At 33.1% G+C, this 22,217-nt stretch overlaps 1 protein-coding gene across 1 annotated transcript in view; it reads right to left on the bottom strand.

The window, feature by feature from the left end:
- The window catches only part of RASA1 (RAS p21 protein activator 1), a 113,392-nt gene that overhangs the window by 34,682 nt on the left and 56,493 nt on the right, over positions 1–22,217 (bottom strand). Inside the window, 5 exon segments of the mRNA XM_030322350.2 lie at positions 261–339; positions 5,079–5,229; positions 7,578–7,630; positions 16,906–16,937; positions 20,024–20,141. Of these exon segments, the coding sequence (XP_030178210.1) occupies positions 261–339; positions 5,079–5,229; positions 7,578–7,630; positions 16,906–16,937; positions 20,024–20,141 (433 nt within the window).

Genomic DNA, 22,217 nt, shown 5'->3' with positions numbered 1-22,217 from the left:
CAACAAACTCACTCCTTGACCCACTGAAACTTGGCTTCTGCCCCAGCACTCCTTCTATTCTCAAAAAGGCACCAAGGCTAGAAACAACATAAATAAAAACTAAGTGATTCTCTTACAATTTACTTTCTGAAACAATCAGAATAATGGCAGTTTTAAATTTTATCCAATTTTAAATGCATCAATGTGTGCATAAAACATACTACCAAAAATGCATTTTAAAATAAAATGCTTATTATTGCAAAAAGAAAAACAACACTGACCTGCATTGGTACAGGTTCCTTAAGATAATACCCTTCAACAATTTGTTCTTTTCGATAGTGATCTATGATGTCCCCAATGCTGTTAAAGATAAAAATAACTAATATTGACATAATCTGTCTTAAAAAAATACAAAAAACCCTATTAGCAAGGATTATCCATTTGCGTTTTTCCCAAGCATATAACCCAAATACATTAATAGTAAATATGATTATAATAGTCACATTATTTTAGAAAATCAAGAATTGGTTTACAGGTCAGAAAAACCTGAATCAGAGATTCCAATGTTGCATACATATACCCAAGAAGTCACTACAAGTAAGGAAAGAATAAAAGTCTACCATTTTTTTTAAAAGAGCATTACTTTTAAAAGAGCAATTGAGAAAACTGATAAAGTACTGACTTCAAGTAAATTTTAAGAATTTTTATCCTCAAAACACTTACATTCTGCTTTTATAACAATCAGATGAAGTTAGATCAAAAAACGTATTCACAGCAGGTAAAAGCAGAAACAAACAAAAGACTAGGAGCTGATTTTACATGTGGGATTATTGCTACAACAGGAAAGGCTTATTCATAATTTTTATAAACAATGCTACAAAATATTCCTACTACTTGGGAAATTTTACCAATAAAGTGAAAATAAAATGACATTATATAATGTATTTTAACACAGATTTTAGCATGGTATAATGAGTTTTTTCAATATTAAAGTGTTCTGTATAATCAGTAGGCCCTTTTATTGCCCTGAATACTTAAATCCTACACTTTTAAACTATTCTTTAATATACTGGAGGAATGGGTACTTTGGGGACAGCTAGCAAACATTTCTCAAAACATCTTATTTAACCTTCCACTTGATTTTTTCCACAGTTTTCCCTACTAACAGAATTGGAAGATACATTTTATCTTTAGAGACATATGTGTATACACACACACACACAGATACACATGTATATATACATATATAGATCTCCAAAGATAAAATAACTTTGCTATACTACAAAATTAATTTAAACCACATATAATGTTAAAAACAGCAAAATAGGAGACTTGAAAAGATTAATAAAAAAAACAATTATGAGTGGATATGAACTAAATACCAGACGCAGCATTTTATACAACGAAGAGAGAGGTGCAAAATGAGACACATAAAAATGTATTAACATTAAAAAGACAAGGATGGTTACAAGCTTTTAAAGAAAATATGTAATACCACATACAAATCCAAAATGTTAAAAGAAAAAAGAAAATCAGAAAAGAATACATGTGAAGACAGATACCATCACAGAGATGACGATGTGGTTCGAAGCAAAAAGCATCAAATTTATGAGAAATAGCAATATTAAAAGGTTTCTAAGTGTAAAATGCAGTTGATCCTGTGGATCATGTCAGTGTCACTATATAATTCTTGTCCATGAGCTCAAAGAACAGGACACTGCTATGGAGTACACTTTAGACTGCCCAAGAACAAATTTAAAAGTGTGTGACAACCAGATATGTTTTTACCAATGAGTTGGATTTTCAAGATTTCTTTAAATTACTTTAGTTCATATTCTTCCCAGATATACCTAAAACAATAATCAAGGGAGACACAACAAACCACAATTTCCTAGACATTCCATAAAGGTTTTAGACATGAAATCAGATAGATTTACATCTCAGAAAACTAAAACATGTTCACTATAAGTTGATTTGTAAAATAAATGTGAGTTTCTAGAGATACTACTATGTCTTATACTTGCATTTTAGTAATTTACTTAATAAATAAATTAATAAATGGGTGTCTCTCTCTTCTTGAACCCCTAGATAAATGTTAGTAATCTTTAAGGTCTGACCAAAATCCTACCTCCCTCTTCATTCTCATCACCATCTCATCTACCCTCTTTCCACTGACTCTCCTATGTCCATGTTTACATCCCAGAACTCATCAGTCAGCCTACCATCTTTTCTCATAGACCTGTACTTCATAGATTTTTCTCTTTAATGAATATGCACAGGAGCTGTACATTTCACAAAGAAAATTAGTTAATAAATGTTCACTGAATTTTATTTGCTGTTAAATGACTCTCCTGCTTTTCTAAAAGTTTTAATATAGGATTGTTAAGGTTATGTTTCAACAAAGCAGTTTCTAAATGAAACAGACTTAAGTGTTATCTCTTTATCAAAAAGCTAATGTAGAATTAATGGGGAGAAGACAGTAGAGTATGTCTCTGTTACACAAATTTAATGGATATTCCCATTTTATATTTACATATCTAAATAATCATTGCTAATCACCAAGTTGTATCTTTTTTCTTGTTTATTATATATTATATAATTAATATATAATATATATATTTTATAATATATATATATATATATATATATATATATATATATTAGTAACCTGTACCCAATGTGGCGCTTGAACTCAACAACCCTGAGATCAAGAATCACATACTCTGTGGGGCACCTGGGTGGCTCAGTCAGTTGAGCATCCGACTTCGGCTAAGGTCATGATCTCACGGTCTGTGAGTTCAAGCCCTGTGTCAGGCTCTGTGCTGACAGCTCAGAGCCTGGAGCCTGCTTCAGATTCTGTGTCTCCCTCCCTCTCTGCCCCTCCCCTGCTCATGCTCTGTCTCTGTCAAAAATAAATAAACATTAAAAAAAAAATTTTTAAAGAATTGCATATTCTTCCAACTGAGTCTCAAGCCAGGTGTCCCACAAACGTGTATCTTCCAAGAGTTACTTTATTATTGACACTAATGTTGAAATGGAATATATTTCCATGCTGAAATGTCTATTCCCAAAATAACTGTAAAACTGCATTTTTTCAGGCATCAGATTTACATAATTCTAGCTTTCGTTAAAAAAAACTTTTTAGGGGCGCCTGGGTGGTGCAGTCGGTTAAGCGTCCGACTTCAGCCAGGTCACGATCTCGCGGTCCGTGAGTTCGAGCCCCGCGTCAGGCTCTGGGCTGATGGCTCAGAGCCTGGAGCCTGTTTCCGATTCTGTGTTTCCCTCTCTCTCTGCCCCTCCCCCGTACATGCTCTGTCTCTCTCTGTCCCAAAAATAAATAAACGTTGAAAAAAAAATTAAAAAAAAAAAAAAACTTTTTAACATTAATACTAGAAACAACAATACTCCTGAACTTTACCAAATAAATAAAACTAAAAAGAAAATTTGGGGGAATGATCACAACCACTAAATTAGTATCTACTTAAAAAATTATGAGTCATCATTTTGCTTTTTTTTTTTTATGAAAGTATTTTTTTTTAATATTTATTTTTGAGAGAGAGACAAGGTACAAGTGGGGGAGGGGCAGAGAGAGGGACACACAGGATCTGAAACAGGCTCCAGGCTCTGAGCTGTCAGCACAGAGCCCGACACGGGCTCATACTCACAAACTGCGAGATCATGACCTGAGCCAAAGTCGGAGGCTTAACTGACTGAGCCACCCAGGCGCCCCTTGACTCATCATTTTGCAAGCAGACTAATAATTTTGTAATAATTTAGAAAGAAATAGACTTCAAATACTTCTTTCTTCCTATTTCATTCAGTTCTTTATCAATAAAAAAGACATCCTCCATTATGCAGGAAGAATTTTCATCTTTGCAGAATATAACAAAGTTTGAGTCAGTAAACAAACTTCCCTGAAAATAAATCTATGTAAATTATTTTATCTTTAAAATTAGTCTCCAGACAGATATTTATCAATTTAGTTAAGAATATGTTTTCAACTTAGAGTTTTATATATTCCAAATCCCTAGAAAACTGGACAATGGGAAAAATTAACTGACCTTTATATAGAGCTCAAAGTGCAGCTAGGTGGATTTTCAGTGAGGGTATCTAGATCGAACTATAATACAGAAGCCACTCAAGCAGCTTTTCTGTAAGAAGTGTGAAAAAGGATCCCAATTACTAGACTCACATCTTCCATTTGATATCTTATCACTGTCCACTGGCCTCCTAGGCAAGCAAGTTCTACTTGTTTTTTGTTTGTATTGTTTTCTAAGATGAACCACCTGCTGAATCTCTATACGCTCAGAGGTCAAGCTGGAATTAAGAGAAATTCTATAAATAGAATGGAAAATACTGCTGTGGTATTAAGGGAGTAACCTAGGCAAATGGCACCATTTTAGTTTACAAAAGCTTCCAAGAGGAAGATAATGCCACTCTAGAGTTATCAGTATAGGAAATTCTTTACATTCGGGGGGGGGGGGGGGATGAAAGATTACTAATATACAGAAAAAAATTTAAAAAGCTAACATTCTATCATACAGTTTCTCTGTTAACTTATCTTTCTGATCAAGTGGCTAAAGTTCATTCTGAGTTTTGGGATAAGCAACAAGTTTACTTAGAATTTTAAAAATGACAAGTAGGATCCAATAATTACAACAAAGAAATACCAACTTGAGAACAAACCAATTACATGACTAACATTTGTAACAAGTCTCTGTTTACTCTTTAAGAACCTTTTTTCCTATTAAAATGTCTCACTGATAAGAAAATGTAAAATATTTTCTTTTTCTTAGAACAGATGTTTTGCTATCCTACAGATAATATAAGGACTTAGCAAATTTTCTGTAAACAGTTTGTGCATAATCAACAACATAAATTATCTTAGAAGAAAACAAATTATCAATTATTAACTTATATTCATGTTTGACCCTGTCTAAAGAATTCTTGGACATGACTACTACTAAATTATAATGAAGGCCTTATAATTTTAAATTTTAAGAAGAAACTTTTATGCAGTTCTGAATCTGATATACATTATTGAAATTTCAACTATTTTTGCCAAAAGTAAAAGATAACTAAAATCTCTCACAACTTACCTATTATAATATCGGCCTCCCATCATAAACTGATTGTTTGGTGTTGGACATATTTTAAATCGCTGAATATTTTCATTGGTCCGAAAGTAAAGTGAATAATCACCAGGAGTATTGTCTGAAGGCCTCACAAGAAAACTGCAGACTTGGCCAACTGTAAAAATGAAGCTGTTAGTTTTATTTCCTAATTATCAAATAAAAAAGAAAAAAAAATGTTAAGTATCCTAATTATAAAGTACATTCAAAAGTCATAAACTTTCACCAGGAACTTGCTTTATAATAAAGACTATTTTAACACATTTTTGTATTTTCTAGTTTATGAGTCACAACCGCCCATGATGTTGCATTTCTGTAACACATAAAAATACAGAAGTCTACAGCAGTGATTTCTGGTTAATAATGTCTATACCTGTCATAACTTGGAAAGAATAATCCAACAGAGAATATGGGGTAAAATGGCCACATACTGTCTGTAAACGCTCTTAGTAAGAATAGTCAATAAATTACAAACAGTAAATTTTGTTTAGGAATACTCTATTTAATCAATGCTTCTGATTAAACATGAAAAAGTACTAACTATAGGGGCACCTAGGTGGCTCAGTTAGTTAAGTGTCTGACTCTTGATTTCAGCTCAGGTCACAATCTCACAGTCTTGAGATCAAGCCCCACATCACACTCTGCTGACAGTGCAGAGCCTCCTTGGGATTCTTTCTCTTCCTCTCTCTGCCCCTGCCCCACTCATTCTCTCCAAAAAACAAACACTTAAAAAAAAAAAAGTAGTAACTGTAATAAAATAGTGCCAAAGCTTATAAAGGTTGATTAAAAATGGAATATGTGTACACCTCATCAAAATCAGTACATGTACACTACATTTCATTTAATAGGTAAGAACCTGAAAAGTCACATAAAAATAAATTATCATATTTTAAGATTTTCTCACTAATTTTAGGGAAGTCTTTTTGATATCTTTGATAGGCAGTGACTCTTAAAACTAAAATGCTTAGTTTTCTCTTTGTCTTAAGTACTAATCAAACAGGAAACATCAGAACTTGATTGCTTTTAGGAAAACACAATGAACACTTAGAATATGAGATGTAATTTTCATGTAAATTATCGACAGCTCCAATCATCTAGCCAAGACACTTACTACCAAGTAATTTCATGTTCAATACAAAGAATAGGAATTCATGCAAAATTATGCATGCAAGTGCTTAGGTGCACTTTTCAGGGGAAAATATCACCAGATTCTTAAAAGAGCATGACCCAAAGGAAAAAAAGTAACGTATAGAAATTAAGTTTAGCTCCTTTTCAAGTTGAAATGCCTAAAACAAGAATGAGTGCTTCAAGTCCTTGATGGTGCAAGTTCAAAAATATAAACTTATATTCAAAATTCAGTAAATTCATTAAAATAAATATTTTGGTTCCACTCTCAAGGCTGATAGCATGTCATGTTGGTTGAAGGTCTGGTGTCTATTACTACCATGCAGCATCATCATGTTTATTTTTAACCTGCTTAACCTACATCCTCACAAGAAAATCAAACACCTCTGAAACTGTCTTGACTCTTTCAAAAGAGCCAAGAATTAATTATATTAAACTGCAATTCCTGTAATTCAAAACAATAATTCAGATAACACCTTTAATAATCACTATATACAGAAACTATCAAACATTGGTTGTTTTTAAAGAACTATATTTCTCAACTGTAGATTATGGCTTAAACTGGTCTCAAATCCTTATAAAGTGTGGTTTACTAAAGAGATATTTTGTAGTTAAATTAATTCAGTATTAAATGTTAGGATAAATGATGACAGGATTGTTTCTAATTTAAATGATAAACCCACAATATAAGTCAATTTTTACTTTACATACCTCTATAACCAGAGTTTTAGGAAAGGTTGAAATTAATATATTTTAAATAAGGCACAGTTCTGTAATTCCACAAGTGCACAAAGATAAATGCAAGAACATCTGCTAGAGCAAAAAATAAAAACTACACAATATTCCTCTATAGATATATAAAAACCATAATTATCTAACAGAAGCTTATGGCCATTCAAAAGAATAATGAAAACTTATATAAGCAGATATGGAATGATCACCCAAAATATATTCTAACATGAAAAAAGTGTGTTGCACATTCCTGTGAATGTGTGTGGAGGGGGTATGTTTAGGGGTGCATGCAGAAGTGAGGAAGGGAGATACATACAGACACTGAAAACTTACAAAAATACAGAAAAAAACCTCTCATCTGGTGCTGCTTCTAGTGAAGAAATTGGGAACTCAGAAAGAAACACATGTCACTGAATTTTATACTGCATATATGTATTCAACTAAAAAACACCAGATAACAAGTACACCAGTTTCTCTGTGGTGGGCAAGAAATTACAGTACGTATAAATATCAAATTAGTGCTAAAGGCAAAACAGATGATAAATTGTTGGTTTTCTCTTTTACTTTTTTAATAAAGATATTAGAAAAGGCAAGTGAATATACAATTACCTGTCATTAATAAGTTATAAGCTTCTTGTTTGGAAATTTTCCCATGGAACCATCTTAAAAGGAGAACAAATTAAATATGTGAATCTAAAGTCCTTTTTGCTGTTATACAATCAAAATTAAACACAAGTTTAATTCAAGGTGCAATAATGAAATAAATACAAATACAACTGATCAAATTATCTTATTCCTTCTACATTTATGTTACTACACTTTGTTAAACACACATACTTTCAACAAAATATAGAAAAATCAGGGACTAGTATGAACTATAATTTCCTTATTAGTTAACAATACAAAAACAGCAATGATTTTAATTCTGAGAATGACAAACTGTTATATGCTTACATCATAGCTAGTGTTCTCTTTTCTTTGTATTAGGAGGGATGGTACAGGTAGAGCCCACTACAGATTTCTCCAGAAAAAAAATTACTCAGTGAATTTTCCTCACATTACTCTCAAAATGAACTTCCCCTACAATAGGTGATAGGTTCTCTCTTGAAAGAAAATAGACCTGACTGGTTAATACTTTCCTTAAAGTCAGAAAATAAGGCTGAGCCATGACAAAGACTGGATACCAGCATCAAGAACTGAAGTAAAAGAATGTCTTAGCATTCCTAATTCTGTTTGAGCTGATAGCATAACAAATTAGATGGCTAGAGTATTTTAGTTTCTGTATACTTAAAATAAGCATTTAGAAATTATTATAAATGGCATTATAGTCAAGATCCACTGCATATAACTAAAGTATTTAAATTTTACCTTAAAATAAAATGACACATCTGGTTTTAAAAATTAATTATTAGTAATTAAATTTCTTAAAATCTCCTTTCATTTACCTGAAGATCTATTATCTATCGTGTTGATTAGCACCTGTAAAGCCAAGCTGACAACCCTAGATCATACCTCTATTACTCTGTCATTAATTCTTAGAATCTACTATTATTTTTGACGGTAGCTTAAAAAACAAATTGGAAAGTAAAAATACTAGAAGACTAAAACAAAAAAATCAAGAACCATCTAAATGCTGCCTACAAGAGACTCATTTCAGACCTAAAGACACATGCAGATTGAAAGTGAAGGGATGAAAAACATTTACCAGGCAAATCGAAGTGAAAAGAAAGCTGGGGTAGCAATACTTTTATCAGACAAAATAGACTTTTAAAACAAAGACTGTGAACAAGAGACAAAGAAGGACATAATAAAATAATAAAAGGAATGATCTAATGAGAGGATATAACACTCATAAATATCTATGGACCCAACAAGGAGGCACCTAAATACATAGTGCTATTAACTCTATTAAGACTTAAAGGAAGAAACTGACAGTAATACAGTAACAGAAGACTTAAACATCCCACTTATATCAGTGGATAGATCATCCAGACAGAAAACCAACAAGAAAAGAGTGGTTTTGAATGACACATTGGACATTAGACTGGATGGACCTAACAGATATATACAGGAGACTGCATAACACTTCCCAGGGTAAATCACATTAGCCCACAAAAAAAATTCAAGACATTCAAAAAGAATGAAATGCAAAAAGACTGAAATCATATAATGCATCTTTTCTTTCCACAATGTTATGAAACTAGAAATCAATCATGAGAAAAAAATCTCCAAAGAACATAAATACATATAGACTAAATAACATGCTACACTGAACAATGAATGGGTCAACCAAGAAATCAAAGAGGAAATCAAAAAATACATGAGACAAATGAAAATCAAAACAGTCCAAAATCTTTGGGATGCAGCAAAAAAATGTTCTAAGAGGGAACTTTATAACAATACAGGCCTACTTCAAGAAATAAGAAAAATCTCAATAAACAATCTAACCCTAAGACCTAAAGGAGCTAGCAAAGAAGAACAAGGCCCAAAGTCAAAATAAAGAAGGAAATAATAAAGATTTGAGTAGAAATAAAAGAAACAGAAACAAAAACAAACAAGCAACAGAAAAAGATCAATGAAACCAAGAGCTGGTTCTTAGAAAATATATGCAAATTTATTAAACCTTTAGATAGACTCATAAAGGAAAAAAGAACTGAAGGAAATATAATCAGAAATGAAGGATGAGAAAACAACCAACATCACATAAATACTAAACACTGTAAAAAAACTGGACAATCTAGAAGAAATGAATAAACTCCTGGAAACAAATATTATTACAAAACTGAATCATGAAGAAACAGAAAATTTGAATAGATTGGTTAATAGCAATGAGACAAACTCAATAAGCAAAAATTCCCAAAAAACAAAAGTCCAGGACCAGATGACTTCACAGATGACTTTCACAGGTGCCATCTATCTACCAAACATTTAAAGAAAAGTTAACACCTATTGTTCTCAAACTATTGCAAAAAATAGAAGAGGAAGAAAAACTTCCAAATTCATTCTTCAAGACCAACATTAATTACTCTGATACCAAAACCAGACAAAGACACTACAAAAAAAAAAAAAATCTGAGTAACACATGTAAAAATCCTCAACAAAATACCAGCAAACCGAATTCAACACATTAAAAAAAAATGATTCACCACAATCAAGCAGGATTTATTCCAGGGATGCAAGTGTGGTTCAATATTTGCAAATCCATCAACATGATACATCACATTAACAAAAGAAATGATAAAAACCATATGATCATCTCAACAAATGCAGAAAAAAGCATTTCACAGAGTACAACATCCATTCTTGATAAAAACTCTCAACAAACTAGGTTTAAGAGGGAACATACTTCAACATAACAAAGGCCATATATGAAAAACCCACAGGTAACATCATACTTAATGATGAAAAACTAAGACCTTTTCCCTTAAATTCGGGAACAAGACAACGTCCTCTCTCACCAATTTAATTCGACAGACTACTGTAAGTCTTAGTTGAAGCAATCAGACAAGAAAAAGAAGTAAAAGGCATCAAATAGGTAAAAAAGAATTAAAACTTTCACTATTTGCAGATGACATGATACTGTATACGAATAACCCTGCAAAATGGTGAAGCTGCTCTGGAAAACAGTGTGGAGATTCCTCAAAAAATTAAAAATAGATCTACCCTATGACCCAGCAATAGCACTGCTAGGAATTTACCCAAGGGATACAGGAGTACCGATGCATAGGGGCACTTGTACCCCAATGTTTACAGCAGCACTTTCAACAATAGCCAAATGATGGAAAGAGCCTAAATGTCCATCAACTGATGAATGAATAAAGAAACTGTGGTTTATATATACAATGGAATACTACTTGGCAAGGAGAAAGAACAAAATATGGCCTTTTGTAACAATGTGGATGGAACTGGAGAGTGTTATGCTGAGTGAATTAAGTCATACAGAGAAAGATACCGTAAGTATTTTCACTCTTATGTGAAGATACCGTAAGTGTTTTCACTCTTATGCGGATCCTGAGAAACTTAACAGAAGACCGTGGGGGAGAAGAAGGGGGGGGGGGGAAAGAGAGGGAGGGAGGCAAACCATAAACGACTCTTAAAAACTGAGAATAAACTGAGGGTTGATGGGGGGATGGAAGGGAGGAGAAAGTGGGTGATGGGCATTGAGGAGGGCATATGTTGGAATGAGCACTGGGTGATGTATGGAAACCAATTTGACAATAAATTTCATATTAAAAAAAAGAAAACAATCCCATTTACAACTGCACCTGAAATAATAAAATACTTAGGAATAAACTTAAAGGAAATGAAAGACCTGTACCCTAAAAACTAGAAAACACTGATAAACTGAAGATGACACAAACAAATGGAAAGATATTCCATACTCATGACTTGGAAGAACATTGTTAAAAGGTCCATACTATCCAAAGCAAACTATAGATTCAAGGCAATCCATATCAAAATACCAATAGCATTTTTCACAAAACTATAACAAATAATCTTAAAATTTGCATGGAACCACAAAAGACCCCCAAGAGCCAAAGCCATCTTGAAAAAGAAGAACAAAACTGGAGGTATCATAATCCCAGATATAAAGATATACTACAAAGCTGTAGTAATCAAAACAGTATGGTACTGGCAAAAAATAGTACACAAAAAACAAAAAACAAAAACCCAGACCCAATAGATCAATGGAACAGAAAAGAGAGCCCAGAAATAAACTCACAATTATGTGGTCAATTAATCTAGGGCAAAGGAGTCAACAATATATGCTGGGGGAGAAAAACAGTCTCTTCAATAAACGGTGTTGAAAAAACTGGACACGTACATGCAAAAGAATGAAAACTGGTTTACTCTCTTATACCATACACAAAAATGAACTCCAAATGGATTAGAGACATAAAGGGGGACCTGAAAACATAAACCTCCTTAAAGAAAACACAGGCAGTAATTTCTCTGACATCAGCCATAGAAATATTTTTCTAGATAGGTCTCCTCAGGCAAAGGAAGCAAAAGCAAAAGTAAACTATTGAGACTACATCAAAATTAAAAGTTTCTGCACAGTGAAAACCTATTGAATTAGCAAATGGTGTATTTGATAAGGGGTTAATATCCAAAATATATAAAGAACTTCTAAAACTCAACTCTAGAAAAATAAATATTTCAATTAAAAAAATGGGCAGAGAGGCACCTGGATGCTTCAGTCGGCTAAGGAACGGATTCTCAATTTTGGCTCAAGTCATCATCTCAGGGTCATGAGATGGAGCCCTGAGTCAGGCTCCATGCCCAGCTTAAGAGTTTCTCTTTCCCTCTCTCTCTGCCCCTCCCCTGCTCATACTCTCAGTCTCATTTTCTGTTTCTCAATAAAAAAAAAAAAAAGTGGGGGGGGGAGGGGAGGGCAGAGAACCTGAGTAGACATCTTTCCAAAGAAGACAGATCTATCCACTCCTATGGTTAATGTCATGTAATTTACAGTAGCCAAAATATGGAAGCAACCCAAGTGCCCAAGGATAGATGAATGGATAAAAATGTGGTATATACATACAATGGAATATCAGCCATAAAAAAGAAAGAGATTTTTGCCATCTGTATCAACATGGATGGAAGTCAGTCAGACGGAGAAAGACAAATATTATACGATTCAACTCATGTCTGGAATTTAAGAAACAAAATGAACAAACAAAGATAAACAAAAAACACTCTTAAATACAAAAAACAAACTGGTGGTTGCCAGAGGGAGGAAGGCATGGGGATGGGGGAAACAGATAGGGGGGATTAAAAGTACACTTATCCCAATGAACACTGAGTAATATATAGAACTGTTGAATAATTATTTATATTGTACACCTGAAACAAATTTAACATTGGATTTAATTATACTCCAATTAAAATTTTCTTAATAAAAATTAGAGGGGCGCCTGGGTGGCGCAGTCGGTTAAGCGTCCGACTTCAGCCAGGTCACGATCTCACGGTCCGTGAGTTCGAGCCCCGCGTCAGGCTCTGGGCTGATGGCTCGGAGCCTGGAGCCTGTTTCCGATTCTGTATCTCCCTCTCTCTCTGCCCCTCCCCCGTTCATGCTCTGTCTCTCTCTGTCCCAAAAATAAATAAACGTTGAAAAAAAATTAAAAAAAAAATAAAAATAAAAATAAAAATTAGAAATTCCTCTACATAAAAAAAAGCTCATTGTATATTATGTATGTTAATAAATTCAGTGTTGTTTCACTGAATGAATGTGTTCAGAACACTGTGCTGTATTTAATACATTCTGGAAAGGCACATTAAAAATTACTTCTGAGCATGCTAATTATATATATGAATAAGTATAGTGTTATTTCAGTAAAAAAGATATATACCCAAAAATAGCTGGAAAATAAAAATACTACAAGTCTAAAACATGTAAGTGCTCTAAAGCCCAGTGTTACAGATTTAGAAGCTGTTAACATTGTTTTAAATTACCCATACTATTACTTATCAAAATATAACTGAATATTTACCTTTTCACATGAATGAAATGTTAAACTTTTAAATTCCCTCTTTAACATTATTCCCACAATTAACTCATTAACTCAATGCAAATTATGAATACTATACAGCAAGTACACAACAACTGGAGCAATCCAGGCTTCCTTAAAAGGTAGTAAGGTTCCATACTGCATTCAAGTATAATCTAAATGACCATTTCCTACAAATGCTAGAACAGGGTTTTTATATTCTGGGGAGAGATGAGTAGATACCCTCAAAGGCTATTCCTATATTTTTATAGCAAGAATAAAGAAAAACAAGGGAATTCCAAGTGAGGAGCACCAAACGGGGTTTAGAGAACAAATCGGCAATAATGATTTTGTGAAAGAAGTAGATCTGAGTTTCCTCATTCAGACATTTATTACCTATATGTAAAATGTACATATTTCAAACACATGGTTTACACCAATGATAGAAAGAGGAGTCCCTGTTCTTACAAAGTTCCCATTCCAATAAGAAAAAGCGACACAAATACTGTATAACTACAAAAACAATGTCAAAAATATAATAAAGTGCAGTGATAGAAATGCACAGAGGGCATTTTTGGAATAAAAGAGGAGGGCACCATCTCTATGGAACATGTGAGGGAGAAGATAAAGGAAGACTTCTTGGGAAGTGATAAGTGAGTTAAGTCATTAAGAATAGAAATTAACCAAACATAATGCAGTGGTATTCTGACCTAGAAAGTAGCTTAGACAAAGGTGAACAACAGTTTTACACATTTGAAGATCGACAAGCTGGAGAGTAGAATATAAACATAAAAGAGATATGACTAGTAAAGGACACAATAGTCAGATGAGAGGATCGTTTCAGGCTCTGCTAAGGTAAATATGACAAAGAATAAGGTAATGCTTTTAAGTGCAAAAGTGATGCAGTCAGATATGGGTTTTAGGAAGATTATGCTTGCTACTGGAAGAAAGGATTTAAAGAGACTGAAAGCATCAAAGAAAACCAACTTGGAGGTTACTGCTACATCAAGTCCTGTTAAGAAATTAGAAGAACAGACCTATAATACAGAGAACAAACAGATGGTTGCCAGAGTGGAGGATGGGCAAAAGGAATAAAGAGGAGTGGGGCATACAGGCCTCTAGTTTGGAATGAGTAAGTCACAGGAACAAAAGGCATACCATAATGAATATAGTCAAGGATGCTGTAATAATGATGTATGGTGACAGATGGTAGCTACACCTGGGGGGCGCAGGGCATCATGTACAGAATTGTTCAATCACTTTGTTGTACACCTGCAACTAATGTAACACTGTGTCATCTATCGTCAATTAATTTTTTTAATTTAAAAAAAAAAAATAAAGAAAAGGGCCTGAACTAGAGTATGGTTGCTTAAGATTGAGAAGAAGATACACATTCAAGAAATATTCTAGGGGCGCCTGGGTGGCTCCGTCGGTTAAGCGTCTGACTTCAGCTCAGGTCATGATCTCGCAGTTTGTGAGTTTGAGCCCCATGTCGGGCTCTGTGCTGACAGCTCAGAGCCTGGAGCCTGCTTTGGATTCTTTGTCTCCCCGTCCCTTGGTCCCTCGGTCCCTCCCCTGCTCATGCTCTGTCTCTCTCTGTCTCTCAATAATAAATGTTCAAAAAAAAAAAAAAGAAATATTTTAGAAAACAAAATTATCAGGACTTGATGTCTATATCATTGTTAAAAGGGAGCCAGAAAGAAACACAGTTCAAGTTACATTTGTTTAGTCTCAAAGAGCACTCATGGATGCTACTGAGGTTGCTTCACTGCCAGTCTCCACCTTAAGAAATTAGAGAGAGCTGAGAAATACATAAAATAAGTCAACAGCGCAAATTTAGCTTACACTAAATACCAAATGAGTAGATAATTACAAAGTTCAGAGATGTACTAACTAAAAAACATTCCCAGCAAAAGTGGGATTTATACTTTATGCTGTGAGAAAACTGGATGAAGCTTTAAATATTTAGTGGCATGTGACCAACATTTTTTTTTCTTTTCTTTTAAAAATATATCTATGGTATTATTTTAAATAGGGATAAAAATACAGATTTCAACTGTATCTTGAAAATCACGAAGATCTCGCAACACTGGACTCCCGTTTTTGCACACATCAATTACAGCAGTCAACTTACTGCAGGGAAACATTACTAGTTTTTGGCTTCCCACTCTCTAATACAAAGAGAGAATGTTAACTGCCATGTATCACCATACTTTGGACTGTTGCTTGTACTGTAGGGAGCCAGTTCCATGTACCTTAATCTTCATCATAGAAGGAAAATAAGAAAGATCAGCATTATTTTAATTTGGGAAAAATAAGAATATTTATACCTGACCCATTCCATTTGCTTACATTATCAGTATGCCTCCCCCAAACACTAATTAGAATTTGTAATGTGATACAGGTAGAGGGAAGACTTCACACAAATACAGTCAACAATGTACCATCTCACTCATGGAGGCTATTTTGCACCTACACAAACAACAAGGAAAATAGATTCAGAAAACATTTCATATGTTCTACTTAAAGGAAGCGTCAAGAACTAAGTGACGTTTACTGAAAGTGGAGAATTCAGCTTACTTTTTGTATTCTAATGGTTAGAAAAGAGATAAGCAAACACTTGAGAGGCAACCTTTAAATTGCATTCATCAACACTGACAGGATGGTAAGGAAAAAAAGTGTTCCACTGAAAAGAGATCAAAAGATGAACGGTCTTAATTAAAATCATGAGTAAGACAGAACTGGGATCAAGAGTTAACGTCTTTAAAAGAAAATTTTTATGCAAAGTAAATGAGGGATGAGCAAACACTAAAATAGATCTCCAAGGACAATAACAAAATCAGAGTAAATTTCCCATAGGAGGTTATTGTTAACAGCTAATAACTTCTGAAATACAAGAGATGACTGTGGCAAATATTAAGTACAGTAATACCTGGTCTTTGAATTAGCCCTTACAAGATACCTAAAATCAGCCTGAAAAGATTATGAAAAAAAAGGCCTTGTAGAATCTTAATAAATGCGGTAAAGAGTCATGATCTTGCTGAAAAGCTCTCTCTCTCACACAAAACAAACTGAAAAAAACTGAAACATAAAATACCCAAAAGATGTGGTTACAAAAACAAGAAATGCTATAAATAAATCAGTAAGGAAACAAAAATACTATGAATCATGACATTCACGATGTTATTAATGTTGTTTATAGAAAAGCCTTTAGTTTGGTGATAGAAGAGTTCTATATAGTAAAAGCCACCATCGTTATTTAAAAATAAAACTACCCATAGATCCTAAAGAAAATTTTAACATACCAGTTCTCGAGCCAAATAAAAACCATTCTTAAGTCAGCCCCCAATGTAGCAATTTTCTTTTAAAATAAATTTTGGCCTAAGTTTTCCAATTAGTAGGTTTACAACATAGTTTCTTTTTCCTTTTAAAAATTAACACAAACTCACATTTTGCCTTCATGTGGATCTTCTTCCCGGCCCTAAAGGATAAGATATTAAGACAGTATTTTATACAGTTTTAACTATTACATCTATTTTCATTAAAGTTAATAAAAATCATATCTTCAAACACATCTCTACCCTGTCCCTAATATTTACTTATACAAGAAAAGATGTATGAGTTCAAGAAATGTCTTTCTAAGACTCTCCCTTACTTGTTGTGGTTACTCTAATCCAGGCCCTTGTCTCTCTTTCTTCAACAGTTACCAAAGCCGAACTAGTTTAATTACCTCTGTGCCCTGTCTCACCCCACGATCTCACCACTCCAATCTGGATTCTTCAGTTTCAACTGCAACTTTGTCCTGCACTAAGGTACACCAAACAAAAAACAAACAAACAAACAAAATGTAAAAACCAAACCTTTAATACTGCTCTACTTCCTAAAAATTCCTTTTATAAAACCAAAATCCTTTATCATAGAACTCAAGTCTACATTTCCTGTCTCATACTACCAACTCTCTTAAGCTATCTATACCATGGTCACACATAACTACCTATTTGCTAATCCACATTCTCCTACCACCTAGCTTATTCTTTTTAACCTAGGATGTCTTTTTCACTCACTGTTTCCTACCTGTTTCCTACTATCTAGGTAGGATCTTCTTCAAATACTACCTCCTCAGTGAAACAATGAGTCCCTAGAACATAAATATAAACTTTTACTTTAAATCAAAAAGACATCCTTCTTTTATCATCTTTTTAACCTTACCTATTTGGCATTCCTATTATTTAAGATACATTGGTGTTCTTTATTCATTCCGGTATAGTGGCTACATGCATCGTAACCTCTTACCTATTCTTTAACACCTACCACCACCATAATCACTAGCACAATGCTGTTCATATAGGTTGCACTGAATATTTTTGAGATGTACCTCTAGGACCCAGCAAAACTGGGTATCTGGCACCAAGTCTTCACTGAATAATGAAGGAAAGAGTAGAAAAATAGTCTATCTGTCCATGGATTTACTTCCATCAATTTTTCCTCACTCATCAAATACCTACCCAAAGTAAAACCACACACTCACTGAATGCCTACTATATGAAAGCAGTATGCTAAAAAACAAACAAAAAACCCCCCACAAAAACAAAATGCATTATCATTGCCCAAAAGGAGTTCATCTCTATAGAACTGGTTTACACCATAAATTAATTTTATACAGTGTAGTAAAATACAGAATTAACAAGGTGCTATAAAAACACAAGAGAAAACAATTTAGACTAAGATAGGCATAAAACCTCTGTGAAAAAAGGGGCAACATCTGGGCTGAATTGATAAAAACGAATCAAATTTTACAAGTTAGTGGTGTAGCAGGGCAAGAGTGTCAAGGAAGAGGAGAAAGTATAGGCAAAGAGATATTCATTCAACAAACATTTGCTGAATGTTTACTAATACTAGACACTATTCTGCTATGGGAATACATCACTGAATTAGAGACAAAAACTCTCACAGAGCTTACATTCTAGATTTAAGGCATAAAAGTATAAATGTGCTTGGAGAACAGTAATCAGAAGTTCAGAGCGGGAAAATCCTTAAATCCAACCACCAAAGTAATGTCTGAAATCTAGACAATCTCTAAATGGCTTTTCAACCTACAAGGAATCACTATGCTCCAATGAAGACCATTATGAAAACTTATTATACATATTAGTGTGAAACCTATTTATAATTCTAACTTGAAACTATTCCACTATTAATTCAAAGTATGACTATATTCCTTTTTAGCAGCCACATCACATTTTTTGTTCATACTGAGTTATTAAATTGTTTTTATTTTTTTCCTTTTATTGACATGAGGTCATGTCTCTTTACCTTAAATTGAGCTTTTTTTTTTTTTTCTGTACTCCTTGGATAACTTACACTTATTCTTCTTAAAGTTTACCTAGTTGGATTTGACCCAGAATTCAAGAGCTAAAGAAAAGTTAAACTATACTATAAATCCTTCAAATAATTACAAAATGGGGGAAAGGAGGTTATAGCAAGGAGAAAAAAAATCCAACATAAAAAATTTTAACTAAGAAATTTCATAAGTAAAACCAGTGAGATTCTTCAGTTTGAACACTTCTGGCCTATATGGAATAAATATCCCTTCCTACTGTAAAATTCCAAATAGTAACCTAGGAATTAGAAGTTCTAATGCCAGCTCCTCTATTAAGTAACTATGTGTATGGAATTTATCATACCATTTCCTCAACCTCCCTCCACTTTTCGTCAGTATGTTTTACTTTTACATATCAAGTTCTATTAGTCAAAAGAATAACAAAGACAAATATTCTCCCCTGCTGTCTTCCTGCAACAATAATCAAAGCACAGGTTTCAGAATATTACCAGGTTCATGACATATTTTAAAAACAGTAGCTCTGAAGGTTATGAAAGATAAAAGGAAACCATTCCATCACCCTAACCAAATCCAAAAAGGAAGGGTGAATTCCAAAACTGTAATATTTTGGATATGATTCAGTGATACTGAGTACTATCTCCGAAATGCAAATACTGTTTGAATGCAGACCTGCTATTAAGAAATGCACAATTATTTATAGTGGTAAGATTTCTAATACTATATTATGTGGTGACAATGAAAATGGAGAAACTGAAAAAATAGCAACATGTGATAATGTATGTGTAATATAACTAAGCTTTTCCAAAGTTACTAGAAAGTTATACATATATTTGGGAGATGAAGAATTTGAAAGCAAACATGGACAACTATTTGAATGAGATTTCCATGATCAGTTTGACATAATGTCACTTAAGAGAAAAACCACCAAGACGACAAAAAGAGATACAAATAAGCACAAATGTTAATGTTCTTTATTCTTAGAAACTCATAAAAACTTTCTGAAAATTGGCAGTTAAGGATTAAAACATGCTAGCCTAATTATGGTCTTTACAAAAAATAACATTTATTACAGTAAATACATTTTAATGAAAAATTCCCTGTACTTAGGAATTAGGTTTCTCATTAAAAAAAATGTTTCACAACTAATTTCCATGATTATGGACAAGTTCCAAAAATGTACAAAACATTGACAATTCTGAGAGTGAGAAGAAAAGAACAAAACTTACCACCTCTTCCACTAAGTCTTCAACAATAAGGCCCTGTTCATCTGTTCTTAGATTTGTAACCCACATCCATCCATCTTCTAATTCATTATGAACAATAAACATATCTCCTTTTAGGAAACTGAAAGTGACAATTATGAAGTTATTAAAATTGAATTAAAGTTTTAAACAGGGAAAAATGACTAATCATGTAATACAAGAGATACTATGATATTGGAAAATGCAAGAAATTAAAGTCAAATACTCTGGATTTTTGTCCTGTTTCTGGCATCACCTAAATGTAAAACTTTGAAGCCACTTAACAATCTGAATCTTAATTTCATCACGTGTAAATGGTATCTGCACCACTGGATTATTATTACATTCAAATTGGAATGTTTGTAAACAATAATTATATATGCATTACAAGCTTTAGGGTGTAACTCCCAAGAAAACTGACTTAAAAATTTAAGCTTCTGTGTAATTATCTTTCAGATATGGTTTAGATATAAAATCATAATATAGTTAATTCATTACACATAAACAAGACACAGTTACTTTGGAAAAACTTTATTTTGAATAAGCACCATTAGTCAAATCAGCATATGTTTATGAGAATATTTTTCTCATAAAGAACGTTAAGATTTATTTAATTTACTTAGATACCCATGATACTATACATCCTTTTTTGTTTGAAAGTGGTAGTAAAGCATTTGAAAATGTATGAATGTTTTTTCTGTTACAAATTTCTGAGTAGAGGGAAACACACAAACTAGTTTCTTTTCCTTGGAATCTAGATGTTTGCAACCTCCACCAAATCACAGGAGGAGTAAGTTAGTTTTATACTGATGCCGTCTATCAACATCAGTAATTTGCTGAAGTGTCCTTTTAAGCCTGAATGAATGCCTATGAACACTTAAGGTTTCAAGATTGATTGGCTGCTACCATTAACCCTACATCTATATCCATGTCTGTCAAATATTTTTTTAAATCAATTTTCCTTTCAATCTTAATTTTCAGAAACCAAACTTCCCTTAAGTAAATCTTTTCTCATACTTCTGAAAACCATTTTTCTCCGGAATATCTCAAGCCTGTTTCTTATACAAATTCAAGAAAAGAAAACTTGTACACAATACTTTGGGTGATCGCTGTGTGAATGAGCATGACATACACTGCATTCTATCTTGACACTACAATCCTTGTTAACAGTGACCAATATTTCACTCACTGATGAGCAGCAGACAGCAGACATTACTTCTTAGCCAAATATGTTATTCCTTTCTAAAACCAACCTCCTAAACAACTACATTAAAAAATACTATTATGAGTAAAAAAAGGAATACATATGGACAAGAAGTAAAAGAGAAAGGAGAAGTGACAAGTTACATTTCTGGGTCAAAAGTAACCATAAGAGAATTTGTATTTTTAATTTTGACTTTTGTTGTTGCTAGAACACTATGGTGCAAAAATGAAAAAAAAAAAAATAAAAAGCTTACTGGCACAAACAATACAATCACAAGATTCTTTATGTATTATTTTGCATTCTTCCTCAAAAAAGGTTAAAACGCCTTATTAAATCTCATTACTATTCATACGTTTTTACCTAAAAACAAAACAAAACAAAAAACTTCACAGATGTATACAAATTTTAAAAGACTTAGGGGCACCTGGCTGGCTCAGTTGGTGGAGCACGCAACTCTTGATCTTGGGGTGCACATTCTAATTTTTGTTTAAATTTTCATCTTCCTAGATCAGTAGTTCTCAGTTTTGAGGTTCTCTTAGGAGCCCTATATACTCTTAAAAACTGACAACCTAAAAGGCTTTGATTTAAATAAATTCTACCCATTTAGATTTATCATATTAGATTTAAAATATAAATGTTTTAAAGTATTTACTAATTCTTAAAAAATACACCCCATTATATATAACATAAAGAATATGAAAAATTATATTTTACAAGTTAGTGACAGTATTATTTCACATTTTTGCAAATCTCAACATCTGTTTCAACTGAAAACTACTCGGTTCTCCTATTTCTACATTCAATCTGTTGCTTTATGTTTTTTTTATCCGAAGTATATGAAGAAAAATCTGGCCTCACAAAAAATATGTAGTCATGAAAGGGGTATTTTAATAGCCTTTGAGATTGCATAATTATAGATATTCTATGATGTAACAGCAAAAGCTCAGCAAGTGGTACTTGAAGGCTAGTTGTAAT

The sequence above is a fragment of the Lynx canadensis genome, chromosome A1, assembly GCF_007474595.2.
Source record: "Lynx canadensis isolate LIC74 chromosome A1, mLynCan4.pri.v2, whole genome shotgun sequence".
NCBI classification, from domain to species: Eukaryota; Metazoa; Chordata; class Mammalia; order Carnivora; family Felidae; genus Lynx; species Lynx canadensis.
This window is presented reverse-complemented; position numbering and strand designations above follow the sequence as displayed.